The sequence below is a fragment of the Manis pentadactyla genome, chromosome 10 (assembly GCF_030020395.1).
Source record: "Manis pentadactyla isolate mManPen7 chromosome 10, mManPen7.hap1, whole genome shotgun sequence".
NCBI lineage: Eukaryota > Metazoa > Chordata > Mammalia > Pholidota > Manidae > Manis > Manis pentadactyla.
Window position 1 is genome coordinate 126701402 of NC_080028.1, and position 13952 is coordinate 126715353.

Below are 13952 nucleotides of genomic sequence, written 5' to 3' on the forward strand. Positions count from 1 at the left end.
CCTACCACATAGTCAGCCTGTAAGCACGGTGTTTCAGGGGGACTTTGCCACCCAGAGTGGATACTGTTTGCTAAGCTAGTGGTTTTTTTTTTTTTTAATTGTGGTAAAATATCCACAACGAGGTTTACCATATTAACCATTTTTAAGTGTGCATTTCAGTGGCATTAAGTACATTCCTATTGTTGTGCAACCATCACCACATCCATCTCCCAAACTGAAACTCTGTCCCCAGCAAACTCCCCGCTCACCTCCCCTGGGCCCTGGTAACCTCTGCTCCACTTCCTGTCTCTATGAATCTGACGATGCTAGGTCCTTTATAAGTGGAGTCACACATTATCTGTCCCTTTGTGTCTGCTTTACTTCACTCAGCATAGTGTCTTCGAGTTCCATTCATATTGTAGCATATCTCAGAATTTCCTTCTTTTTTAAGACTGAATGACATTCCTCTGTAAGACCGTGTCTCTCATGCACCCGCCCATCAGGGATGTCTGGATTGTTCCCACTGCTTGGACATTGTGAATAACAACACTGTGAACGTGGGCGTAGCTGCTGTTTTCTCATTTGCAAGTTTCATTATTATACTGAAAACACATAGGAATGTTTTAATTGTTCACATATGACATACACAGGAAAATCTCACTGTTACCTGTATATAGCTGGTAGCGAGTGTTTTCCAACCCAAGGAGGTAGTTTATCATGGTGGACTTGCCAACGCTCCACGGTCCCAGGAACAGCACCATTGGCTTGGACGTGATTTCCCCATCTGTGAGAGGCAGGAATTAGAAAGGGAAGTGAACTAACCAAGTTCCTTGTGACAGGAGCGACGTAGTTCTTCATGCTGCTTCCCAGACAGTCCAGCTCGCTGCTTTGGAACTGGACACTGGCCCAGACAGTGTGTAAAAGTCAGTGGCACATCTCTTGCTATGGAAGTGTGGTCACTCAGTTACAGATAGTGGAAGACATCATTCTGGCCTCGCACGGATTCCTGGCCCACAGGCACCAGGAGGAGTGAGTGAGTGAAGCCACAGCACTGACCAGAGCTCCCCTAGGTGAGGCCCTCCGGTTCAGGTCTGGAGAACAGTTCCTAGAAAGTGGGGGAAAGAGCTGCCCCGCGGGAAGAGGAGAAAACTGCCATCGGCCTTGGTGACAGGAGAATGGAGGCTAAGGAGGCTCACATGCTCTTGGGCGTCTGGACTCGGGTCCTGCCTGTCCCTGGCCTCCCTCCCCTCAGCTGTGCCTCCTGACAGCCCATCTCAGGCTCAGCCTGACCCTGGGCTCTGGGCCCTGTCAGATTAGCCTCCAAAGACGTGACCTATTTGCCAAGTCCCAGGACCACACACTGACTAGGCAAGTTGTGGGTCCTGGGCCCTGGGCCCAGTGTGGGGGAGGACACCCTGCCTGAACCACTCCCATTGGAGTCCCAAAGAAAAGTAAATTCTCCAGTGCTTTCCATACCAGTGGGCAACAGTCACACCATCGCTCTCGTGGCTGAGTGGCAGCCTTAGAGCCTGTGCGGAGGGCCAGCCCTGCATAATTCAGCCCCTAATGCTCCCCAGACCTCTTGGTCTCCCTGAGCTCTGCAGGCAGGCCACCAAATAGTAGGCTCTCCTTTTCTCTTTTTTTCCCCTCTTTGATGTATTTAATTTCTTGATTCAAAAATCAGAAGTATAAAAAGGTATACAGAGAAAAGTCTCCCATCCCCGGCCCAGGGTGCCCAGGCCAAACACCCCCTATTTACCCTTGCATATATGTTAATGCATACAGTATAGCTGTCTCAGCAAATATCACATTCCCCATCTTTTGTATACAAAGAGGAGTATTATCCCTCTTTTTCTGCACCTTGCTACTTGATGGGGTCTTCTTTCTCTAAAGTGAAGTTAATTCCTAGGAGACCAAGATGATGCCTTGTAAGTGATGGGCACACATACATTGCCTGAAATCAATGCCATGGTCTTGCCTCGGTCCTCCTTGCCTGTAATTATACATGATGAGTCACTTGCATCTCTTGTTGTCAACCCCTAGCTAGGGGGCTGGAAGGGACAGGCAGGCAGAGGGGGTGGCAGGAGTCCCCGGGGATAGCTACAGAGATCCTACAAAAGGTTCCTTTGACCCAGGCCCAGGTGACACCAGGGAAAATGGGACCTTCCAGCTCCCCACAGGGTGTTCCTAGGGCTGCTGTTCCAGATCTCCACAGCAGGAGGCGTGACGGGCATGTGCAGGAGGCCGAAGGTGAGCCTTGGAGGAGTGAGTTTACACAGGAGGCTGCCCAAAGGCATGGAGGTGCGGCACTGGAGAAACAAGCAGGAAAGAGCCAAGCCTGGAAAGAAGTGAGGAGCCATCCTTGCAGAGCACCATTCCCCGGGCAGCCCTCAGCCTGCTGGGCCAAGCCTAGGTCTTGAGGGCTACTGCAGAAAGCAAGAGTGGAGGACAGGAACACAGCTGGAAGGCTGCACCCTCACACTGTGCCCGCTGCCCCCCATGAAGCAAAGAGGATCATTTGCCCTTAGGCTTGCAAGGAGCAGTAGGGCTGAATCCTGACACAGGCATTCCCTCTGAGGCAGTCAGAGCTCCAGCTCATGGGCCCGGCTGTGTGGTCCTGGGTGACCGGCATGTCTCTGTAAAGCAGGCATAACATGCACCCCAGAATACCCTACCCACTTTATAGCAATCAAGAGCCCCACAGGAGATAATATAGAAGCAGCCAATTAACACAAAGAGATGTGTAATACCCCTGACCATCCCAACAACAATGAGATACCACTGTTACAGTTTTCGGAGACGGCTAACACTTAGAAACGGCACTGCTGTGGGGAATGAGGACTTCACATGCTGTTGTGGGTACAAACTGGTGCAGCCTCAGGCGATTTGGCAACAAGTATCACAATGTTTAATTCCAGCATTCCGCTGTTATAAATATACTCTACAAATATATTTGAAGGAAATATGTCATGACTATGGTAGCGTTTGCAATATTTTAAAAAATGGAACGAAGCAAGAGCCTGGTTGACCACAGGTAGGGTAGTGGTTATCTGCTGTGGTGCATTCACACAAGGATCAGAAAAGCAGGGTGCAGCCACACACACGGTTGTGTGACTCCATCTTTGCAGAGGCAACAGGGAAAGAGAAGCTCGGATGCACCTGTGTGCAAGGGAAACGTCTGGATGTGTTCAGGGAAAACTGAAACAGTGAGTGTCCCTGGAGTGGAACTAGAGAAGCTGGGAATATTCCAAGAAGGGGATTTTTGTATTTCGGTTTATGCTATTCTGCACTATTTGAAACTTGTTTCAGCAACAAGTTGTGCCTTATCTTTATGATGTTGAATATTAGTTGTTCAAAGAGTGCAGCCCCAAGGGAAGCTAACAGGTGAAGCAGTGAGGAGGAGGGAAGGATTACAGGCCCAGCAGTAATGAGACATGACCTGCAGTGAAAGGGAACCCTGGTGGGCCCTCCTCGGTGTCAGGAACCAGAACTGCACTACAGCTTAGGAATGAAGGAAGCGCTTTCTGAGAGACCGCATGCCAATCGAGAGGCGTGCTCCCAGAGAAAGGCTGGTTCGGGTAACAGGTCTCCACCCACTTTGGAGAACTTGGAGAGCTCAGCTGCCCGCCTGCTCACCCAGCACCCAGAGCTCCAGGGAGTGTGGCCAGGTGGCAGGTGCTGGCCCACCCTCAGATACGAGGCGTACCTGTTATCTCATGCTGCCGTAGCTCATTGTATCTGTAAGACTGCTCCAGGGGCTTGATGGATGAGTGGTAGATCTTTCGAAGCCTCTGCAGCACCACTGCGAGCAAAGAAGGGTGGAGGGAAAGCATCAGGCAGGGCTTGGAGCCGCTCATGCCCCAGAGCAGTGTTGGCCCTGCCTGATGGGACTGTGCCAAACGTGAGCATTCCCAGAGGGAGCTGGTCCACATCACAGCCTCTCCTTTAAAGCAGAAGGCATTCCCTCCCCTCTCCAAAGCCTCCTGAACTTTTCAATTTTATTCTAACCCTCTGCCCACCCCCTTCCTCCATACTGTCCTGAAGCCCTGTCCCAGTCTGCAGCTGAGGCCTTTCTATGGCAGATGAGGACCTCTGCTCCTTCTCTCTGCCCCCGCCCCTACTTGGGCTTGCCCCAGGCTGGCGGATAAGGAGCCCTGTGCTGAGCAGGCCTACAGGACGGTCACCCTGGCCCCTCACCCATCACCACACTCCCTGGCGCCCCTGGGAGGATTCAGACATACCAGGTGTCTTCTTGGGGAGAGCATGGCTCCAGGGAAAAGCGACTCAGGAGCGAGGCTGGAAGCCCCACCCCACCCCGCCCCAGTGGGAGGCACAAAGAGGAAGGGGCCCAGAGTCAGGCTGTCCATGCCCCGCCCCGAGGTGCCCTCTGCAGCTGGGCCATGCCCGGGCAGCAGCACTGGGATTTGCCCCTGACCCTTTCAGTGGCCCCTATGCTGGGATGGCCTTTCCTCCTCCTCCCCACCAATCCAGACCCCCAGGCTTGGTGCTGCTCCGGGATCCCCAGGGGTCTCTTCCCTGGGGCGCCTCCAGGCCTCGCGGCCCCACCCGGCTCTGGCTGGGCCCCAGCCCCGGGCGCTCCTCTCCCGGTCACCAGAGTAATCATCGCCTGGCTTGTCCTCATTGAGCATCAGAGTTTTCTCGATGTGGGAGCGGTCCCTCGCTGGGGCTTCTTCACTCCCATCCTCCGCCTCCTCTGGGGAGAGAAGCAGAGAGCGGGGTTAGGGCAAAGCCGAGAGCCAGCCAGGCCCCAGGGCCCCTCCACGGGAGGCAAGGCCAGGGCCGGGAGGAAGTGCTGAACGCAGGCTTGCAGGGTTCAACCGGACGGAGCTCGGTCTCTAGGAGGGAGGGACTTGGAAAATCTAAACTCAACCTCGTTAAATTAAGCTCCATGATCCATTTTATGTATTCAAAACACAAATACTGATTGAGCAACTGCTGCACCCCAGGCAGGAGCACTGTGCTGGGAATGCAGTGGTGCCCGAAACCACCATAGTGCGCAAATACCTGACAAGCTGTATGGGGACTCAGATCCGCAAGGAAACCTGGGGGGAAGCCACACTGGAAAGCAGAGGCTGACCCCCAGGCCCTTCCCCTAGAGGCCGTCTCTCTCGGTCCAGGCCAGTGTCCCTGGTGGAGGAGGTCACGGGAGTGCTGGCCATCCCTAGGATGCCATACAGCTCCAGTGTCGCCCGAGGGCTCTGCTCTCCCCCCCACCCGCCCCCCATCCTGAGGACATCTGCAGGCCATCAGTGCCACAGCCAGCCTGATTCTTAGTATGCTCCTGCACCCGCCCCAGTTCACCGGGCCTGATGTAGCCTAGTCTTCGGGGCAGACCCCAGCTGGCTCCCAGCTGCCCGCCTCCCCCCCAGTGCACCTGTACACCTCTCCATCAGCCCGCCATGGGGCCTCCAACCCTGCCACCAGATCTCCTGTCCCTTGGTTAAGGCACTGCCCTGTGTCAAAATGCATGGAGGGCCCCTAACCAGCAGGCTTCTGAGGGCCTGACTCCAAAGGAACCAGGTTCCTCTGCACCCTCCACCGTGCGGCCTCTCGCTGTGTCCCCCCAAGCTGGGCACAGGCGGGTAGAGTGGCTGAGAGCTCCTGTGGGCCAGGCTGCCTGGACGGGTCCTCCACCTAGCAAGCCGGGGGCAGCAGGGGCTCTCCCGCCCCACCCTGTCCCCCTGCATACATGTCCTCCGGGAAAAACACGGCTGCCCGAGGTGCACGATTCCAGGAGTCCCTACCCAGAATGCCCCGCTGGGGCTCCTCTGCCTCGGCATCCTGGGCCTCGGCCCCCTCAGGCCTTGTATTGGACTCCTCCACGCCCGGCTGGGACCCCGCAGCCCCAGGGCTCGTGGGTCCTGCTGCTTCCTGGGACTCCTCCGCCTCCTCGGAGGTGTCCCCTGCCTCTTCTGAACTAGCCCCGTCACCGCTGTCCTCTTCGGATTCTTCTTGGGACGGAACCCCTCCTCCTTCTTCTTCGCTGTGGTCACCACTCTCCTCTTCAGAGGAGGGGGAGCCCTCCTCCTCCTCCAGCATTCCTGGGGGCCGGTCCTCCGGGCTGCCCCGCACCTCGGAGCCCTGCGCAACCCCGGTCTCTGCACTGGCCTCTGAGGCTGGGCTGGGCTGGGGCGCCCCCTGATCCTCAGGCTCCTCCCCGGTCTCACCCAAGACTCCAGCCGGTCCTTCTGGCTCCCGATCAGGCCCTGGGCCGCGCCCCCCTCCTGTCTCCGGGGCTCGGGCCTCCTCAGCCTGCTCGCTGGGAGAGGGCCCCTCCACCTCAGCCTCTGGGGTCCCTGCAGCCACTCCCTGCTCAGGGCGGTCCTCGGCGACCTCCTCAGCTTCCTCGGGGACCACATCACCCCCAGCCTGTCCTGACTCCTCCCTGGCAGCTCCCTTTATAGGGGGCCCGAGCCCAGAATCCTGCTGTCCTGGGCCCTCACCCACACCGAGCTCTGGCACCCCCTCCTCCCCAGCACCCCCGGCCCCTCCTGGAGGGAGCGCACTGGCTCCTGGTGGGCCCACTTCTTCCTGCCCAGGCCCTGCAGAGTCTCCAGAGCCAGCTGACTCTGAGGCATTTGAGGGACTGGCTTCGGGGTCAGAGCCCAGGCCGGTGGTGGGGGCCCCAGCACAAGTCTTCTCTGAGCTCTCAGCCTCCCTGCCATCTGGGGAGTGAAGGAGCAGGTTCTTCTCTTGAGGGGCCGCCTCTGCATAAAGCGCCCTTTCCTTCTCCTCTAGACTTGCATCTCCAGCAGAGAAATGATTCTCCAACAAATTGCCAACATCTTCTGTGCCACCCGAAGCAGAAACTTGCAGTTCTAAATGATTAGAACACGATTGGTCAGTTTCACAGGGTTGGCACTGGCTTAGCTTCTCAAAAGAGTCTAACTCAACCTAGTTCCCATCCTCCAGGAGGGAGGTGTGGACCTGGCATGTGGTGGGGCACCCCCTCCCTGGTCTCCATAACTGCCCTGTGTGGCAAGCAGAGGAGGGATTATCCTGCCTCCCCCCAAGACATGGGAACCGTGGCTCAGGGAGTTACAGACCTGCTGTCCATCACCAAGGGGGTGGGCGGCCAGCCACTGGGGAGCCCCACCCCTGGCCCTGACTCCCCAGCCTCCCCACTGAGTCCCTTCCAGTCCTGCCTCAACCTTGTGGCAGGCACCTGCAGCCTGGCTACCAGAAGATCCTCCCAAAGAAGGCCAGTTCCTAGAGGCAGAAACCAGCAGGCTTTTTATGCTTCTATCAGCAAAGGAGTGGACGCGTGTGTGCAGGCCAGATCATCTTAGGTTACACAGCAAAGTACTTGGGGGATTACTCAGGGCTCTCAGCCTTATTAAGTCACACATCCAACTCCATCCCCTTAAGGGCAGGCATTTGCTGGCCTCATTACTTAGATCAGGGGGGATGTGGCCTGAGAAGCAGATGTCAAAATAGGCAGGGCCAGGACTTCCTGGTGACCTTAGCCAACCTGTTCCCAACGGGGATCCCCTTCTAAGGGTTGACAGCTTTCCCTGGAGGGCAGAGGGCACAAGGAGAACAAAGCAGGAGAGAGCAGGTAGGGGTTTAGTCTGTACCAGGGACCCCCGACCAGGAATAGTGTAATTTACTTGGAAAATGGGGAGAGCAGAAAGGTCTAGACCTATCCTCTCCCACCCAGGTGGGGACTTGTTTAAGGAGGAGGCCCACGGAGCGCGGCACTGCAGGCACGTGGGGTGAGGGGCCCACAGGCGCCCCGCCTTGGGGTAGCTGAGACTGCCCCCAGCGGCCCCCTTGATGCACGAGGACTCTGAGGAAGCAGCCACAGCCTGCCACTCACATCTCTGCCTCCCACAAAGAAAAGCCACTTCTTAGGGTACTCCTTCTGCCTTGGGGTACCCACCTGCCTTGTTCCCCGATAGCTAGGCAGCTTCTAGGGGCCAGGAACAGATATTCCTCATCAGTCCCCAGAGGCAGGCTGCCATCAAATTCAGAAGGGTGGGAGTCCAGGCACCTTTATTATGAAGGAGCCCTGACACCAGTGTGATGCCATTCATGGCCTCATGTCAACCTTCTTGTCACTGTCACCCACATCTCTGACTGTCTAGAGAAAGTCTTTGATTTGCCCAAGACACCAGGCGGCTAGTGGGTGAGTGGAACCCAGAACTGCCCACTCTTCATCCAAGCCCTCCATGAGTTTAGGGGAGCACAGGGGACCCCCTTCCCATTGGCATCTGGCCCTGCCCTGTGCAGCCCTCTCCAGGCTCAGATCAGACTGCAGAAACCAAGGCTTGATCCTCCTGTGCTCCCAGGTCTGGAGCCCTGCCTGACCCAGGGAAGTGCTATGGGAGGTCTGCGGTGAGATTCGGGTACAATAAGAATTCCTGGTACCTTAGTGGGGGAACTGGAAGTTACTCATTAAAATTGTCTTTCATGAACACCTAAATACCAGCACGTCCTGACCCCTTTGCCTGCATCTCTACCACCCCCCACCCTCTGGAGAAAAATCTGTGACAGGAACTTGGTTTAACTCAAGGAGACTGACAGTCATCTGAGCAGGAGGATGGATATAGTACACATCCCATGAGGTGCACTTGTACAGTCATTCATTGTGCCAAGCAATGCTTAAGACCTTACATGCATAGAACACTGACTTACTGATCCTACTCGGTTTAGTCTGACTTGCTTCTGTAAAACAAATCCTACTCTTACCCTGTTCTTCAGATGAAAGGACTGGAATCAGAGACACTGAAAGCTTTGTTCAGCATCACAGATGGTACCTCGAGCTGCGAGGAGACTGCCTGACTCCACACAGGTGTAGTGGGGTTCTCCACCCATGCTCCCCAGTGTGGTCCAGGCACCCTCAGCAGAGCTTGGGGCAGATGTAGGCTCCTGGGCCCCAGCCCAAACCCCCTGAATCAGAACCTGCATTTCAACAAGATGCCAAGGTGCGCATCAGAGTTTGAGAGCACTGGTCTACACTCCCCGACAGAACTGCCTCTGAACCAGTGGTTCTCAGTACTGGATGCATATTGGAGCCACCTCGTTCTTGGTCCCCCTCCTCAGAGGTTCTGAATGAGTTGATGGTGGTGATGGTGGCAGTGGTGGTGACGGTGACGGTGGTGGTGGTGGTGATTGTGGTGGCAATGATGGTAATGGTGGTGGCGGCGGCAATGGTGATGGTCATGGTGGTGATGATGGTAATGATAGTGGTGGTGGTGGTGGCAGTGGTGGTGGTGATGGCGATGGTGGTAGTGGTGACGGTGGTGGTCGTGGTGGCGACGGTAGTGGTGGTGATGGTAATGGTGGTGACGGTGTGACGTGACGGTGGTGTTCGTGGCGGTGGTGGTGGTGAGGGTGGTGATGGCAATAACAGTGATGACACTGGATTAAGTGCACTCTGGGCCTGATCTGTGGCATTTCTAGTATTCTCCAAGCACCCCCTATTCCTGGTAGCAGTGAGAGGGTTTTCACAGTCCCAAGGGAGACTGGGGGGTTTACCATGACCTTCGCATCATTGAGCATTTCGCTCCTGGGCCCTGGACGGGCAGTCGGGTGTGTGCACGTGTGTGTACACAAGTACATCCTTGTTGTACCTCTTGGTGCTAAGCTTTCCCTGACCTTCTGCTAAGGAATTTGGGGTGGAAAAGATGGAGGGTGATGACTTCATGACCTGTGACCTTCACCCTGCACCTTCCTTCCCAGGCCAAAAATAACTTCCCCGACAGAAAGTCTCTCAGTGAAACAAGATGTACCATTAGGTCCCCAGATCAACCCCCAGGAAGCAGCGGTGCCACTGGGCCCAATCCCTTCTCCAGGAGGCAGGCAGAGGCTGCAAAAGCCTCCATTAAACTCCGTTCAAGTCCACAGAATCAGACCCAGTGTGTTCCCCCACTCCCTGACCTCCCTAGCATCTTGCTGAAGCGCCCTGTTGGGCCTGGCGGAGGAGGCAGGGAGGGCAGAGGACCAGGGCAGCCTGCATAGGCTGGGAACCTGGTGAGAGGAGCCTTGGTCTCTCCCAGGACACGCAGTCCTGTACTGTATGTGCCATTGCCAAGCCAGCCGCCCTGGCCCTGGACAGGCCTGGGTGCTTACATCACCCTACGTGAATAGCAAGCCCCCAGCTCAGCCCCGGAGATCACGGGAAGGCCCGTGTGCCTGACAGGCTGGTGCCCCGGACCCACTCATGCCGTCAGAGCACGGCATTAGCCGGTTCCGCTCTCTCGCTGACACTCCCTCCGCCATCAGCCGTTCCCTGGGGGGTCAGTCTCTCTGCTACTCACTGCTCACCTCACCCACAGCCTCAGCGGGGAGCAGGCTCAGCCCCTCCTTCTTCTCCCCACCCCTAACACCTTTTCCCCCAGCTCCTAACACATTCCAAAACACTTCCCACAGGGATTCGGAGCGCTGGGATGAGTCCGACTGCAGAGGAAGCCCAAGCCAGGGAGCTTCAGAGACGTGCCCGGGGTCGGGGTAGGGCTGGGGCAGAGCCCAGGTTCACAGCCCTCGGTCCCTAGTCCTTTCTGCCCCCCATTCGTGTGCGAACTTTGTCCCATGTAGTGCTGGGGTTCCAGGGAAGGACAAGGGGGGGGAGGGGGGAGGAAGGAGCTGGTGTCCAGCCACCCCCTTTGTACTTCCTGTCCAGCAGCTGTCCTTGGGTCTGTCTGTCCCACTGCCTAAGGAGGGCTGCAACCACAGCCCCTGCTGCCCCCGCCTCTTCCTAAACATCCCTCTAGGCTCCTCTTGATCACCTTCTCCGACCCCGAGGAGCATCTTTTCACTTTGCTGACTGACACGTGCCAGGCGCTGAGCTAGCCGACATCTTGCCTTCGTGCAGAGCTCCACACTTCCCAAAACAGTTTCCCGCCCGTCTTCCTCCAGCCTCCCAGCAGTCAGTCCTCTGAGGCAGGGAAAGCAGGGACTATTAACCTCTCTGGAAATGAAGAAGTGGTCACAGAAAGCCAAGTTGTCTGCTTAACAAGCCTTTCCAGGGACAGGCTTAGAGCTCGGGCCAGGCAACGAGCAGAGGGCCCTGGCCCACGTGCAGGCGGCACCCAAGACCTGCAGAGCTTCCCGAGCACAGATGCCCGGCCTCTGGGCTGGGTCAGCAGGAGTCTGGGGGTTTCGCAAGGTGTTTCTATGAACACTGACGTCTGAGAACCACTGCTCGGAGCCATCCACAGTGCGGTCAGGAAGTCTGTCTCGAAGTTGAAACTGGAGATTGGGAGAAGAGAGGTCAGAACCCGAGAGCTTTGGCTTGGTTGACCTCTTTGGAGCCACCTGGTCCATAGACCAGAACATAATCCAATTCCAGCCTGTCCAGGTCTCCGTGGCACACATTTCTGAGGTTCCGCCAGGTTTCTCCCCCACATGACTTCCCATCCATTTGAACTGAAGCCATTGAGTCCAAAGTCACACTCAGGTAAAATATCTCTGACAGTTACATACAGTTATGCAGACGAGTCGTTAAGTAATAAAGTCCCAGGGAACAGTCACTTTTCAGTTCTCCTCCTGGACACGTCTGTCCCCAGGAGTCAGAAATGCAGTCTTGCTGTCCAGGGAGCCCCACGTCTTTCGCCAGGCTGCTCTCTGCCCAGACACTTGGACATCTCAGGACTGTGTCTCAAGTGCAGCTCAGAGCACTTCAGAAACAGAGCTTATGAAGCCAGAGCACCAGACTGGCCCCTCCCATGTTCTAGATCTCATCTCTGTGCTCTCCTGGACTGGGCCCAAGGTCAAAGACCTCCTTGGGCATCACATTTTTTGCTTGACCTCATTTACAGAGTAAATGTTCACCACTCAGGCCCCTTGTTCCTGCACTTGGATGAGCCTTCAGACAGCTTTGCCGATGCCGATGCCAAAAAGGACCCTGAAAGGACACGCCCACATCCTCCCAGGACCCCAAGACTCTCTCCCTCACCACCAACCTTCACCAATTTTCCCCAGACGAGGGGACAAGGGGACGAGGGTGCAGCGAATGAGGCAGCCATTCTCAGAAGGTTCTTTGACCTCCTGGCGAAGCTCCTAAAGTCAAGGTTAATCCCACCAGGACAGCTTGCCCCTGGCTGGACTCTTGCCCCAAAATGACTCACCCAGCAGATAGGACACAGTAACAAAGGCACCAATCAGACAGAACCATAGGATTGGGGTCAAAAAGGACCTGCTAGACCAACCAGCTTGATTTCATTAATCAGGATCCTAAAACTCTGATACACAATTGTCCCCTGCCACAGGGCTAGTCCAGCTAGCTAGCAGCCGTCAGGTTCTAGAACCCTGCTCTCCACCAGCTCCGTCTCATGCACTTTCCCGGCACCAGGTCAGTCCCTCCAGAATGAGAGGGTGAGTCGGCCTCAGGACAGCCATGTCACATCTACCCTTTCTCCTCCCTTTAAAAAGGACTGTTTAAGACTTCAAGACAATTGTCTTTAACCCATCAAGCCCAGATAACTGAGAGAATAGCTTCACTGCCCTCCTCACCCTTAATACTGGGAATTCTGGGTTTGGCAGGTATAGAGAGAAATCGCTCACAATCCCACAGCTGCTGTGTAGACCCCTGCTTGTCACAGGCGCCCAGAGGAGGATCCATGACTGGGTGGCAGCACTCACCTTTGAAAGGTAAATACCTTTGAAACAGGCAAGACATTACGGCCAACCCCTGGGTGTGACGCAGTTATAAAAGTAAGGTCACTCTGGGGAGCATCTAGTTTTCCTAGGATCAGCCCTGCCTTCAGGGAACAGAAAGCTTTGTAGGCATTGTTGGGCGATACGTCCTCCATTCAGAAGGGCTAAGCCAGGCAGGAGATGGCAGGGAAGGAGGGGGGCACGCAGGCTGGATTCCAGGACAGACCGAAGCAGGTGGCTGGCTCCCTCACTCCCACCTCCCCACTAAAAGAGGCAGAATGTCCCCCAGGAACTGGAAGCCGGCCTCTCAGAAGGCTGATGGTTTACCTCAGGGGGACCAGGCAGGGAGAGATGCCCCAGGAGCCGGAGGAGGGTGGCTCCCCTAGCTCCCAGCAGGATGCACGGCTTGGGGTCAGGTCAGAGCCATCATGGGCTTGCCACTGGGGAGCAATGACACCAAACAGCCCTCATCTTCACACCAGGGAAGCGGGAGGAAGTCTGCTAGATTCCTGAGCTTGGGAAATGGGACCTGACGCCTTCCCCAGCCTCGACCGGGACATCTCAGGTCTTTGCTTTGCCATGAGACCCAGAGGCAGACAGGTCTCTCTGGATGTGGTTCAAAGTCAGGAGAGCTGGTCTCTGCTCACTGAGACGCAGTATGACCTTGTTCGGCTCCTCACTCCTCCTGCACCCAAATCCATTCACCCATCAAATGTGGAGAGTAACACATGCTTTGCCAACCCCTTCAGGGCATTTCAAGCATCAGATGATGTTTAAAAGCAGTCTACAAATGTCAGTTATAATAATAATAATTTCCTAGAAGAGCAGAGATGCCAGGCCAAATCTCAAGTTCACTGAGTGGGCCAAGACAGAACCAGCTTTGGACAAGCACCGAGCTGGCTCACCTCCACTCTCCTGCATTCGGCCCTCGTTTCTGGGGGTCAGTCCGTGGGCCAAGAGAGGTCTTTCTGCCTGTGGCTCCTTCCCTTCTCCCAGCCAGAAGCAGTTCAGGCGAGCTGTGGCCACCTTGAGGGTGGCCCTGCCGTCCCCTTGAGGTTCCAGCTGGCCTGGGCAGGAATGGCCCTTAGTTGTCAACACCTCCTGGGCCCAGATGCCATCCTGCTGAGCTCCAGGTTAACTTCTGTGGTCAGTAACTCCCACCTCCAGCCAGCCCTGACCCACCAAAACTCCCCAGTCCACGCCAGGCTTCCCCTCTCTCCCCTGTCTCCCACACCCCTGCCATCACTGTTGAGGTGAGGTGACGCTGCACTTTGCCCCAGTGAGAACACCACTCGGGGGGCTGTCTACATGGGCCTGCTTGTAAGGACTACATGTGTCTGAGAACATGTGAG

General features: G+C 56.1%; 1 protein-coding gene across 3 annotated transcripts in view; it reads right to left on the minus strand.

Annotated features, from left to right (window-relative positions):
• The window catches only part of SRL (sarcalumenin), a 32849-nt gene that overhangs the window by 4825 nt on the left and 14072 nt on the right, over positions 1 to 13952 (minus strand). For 2 of the 3 annotated variants that reach the window (XM_036920446.2, XM_036920447.2), the window contains exons 2-5: positions 5745 to 6818; positions 4592 to 4693; positions 3686 to 3781; positions 647 to 763 (exon numbers count right to left, since the gene is read on the minus strand). In XM_036920446.2, the coding sequence (XP_036776341.2) occupies positions 647 to 763; positions 3686 to 3781; positions 4592 to 4693; positions 5745 to 6818 (1389 nt within the window). The remainder of the gene's footprint in view (positions 1 to 646; positions 764 to 3685; positions 3782 to 4591; positions 4694 to 5744; positions 6819 to 13952) is intronic. The other variant, XM_036920448.2, reaches the window with a different exon arrangement.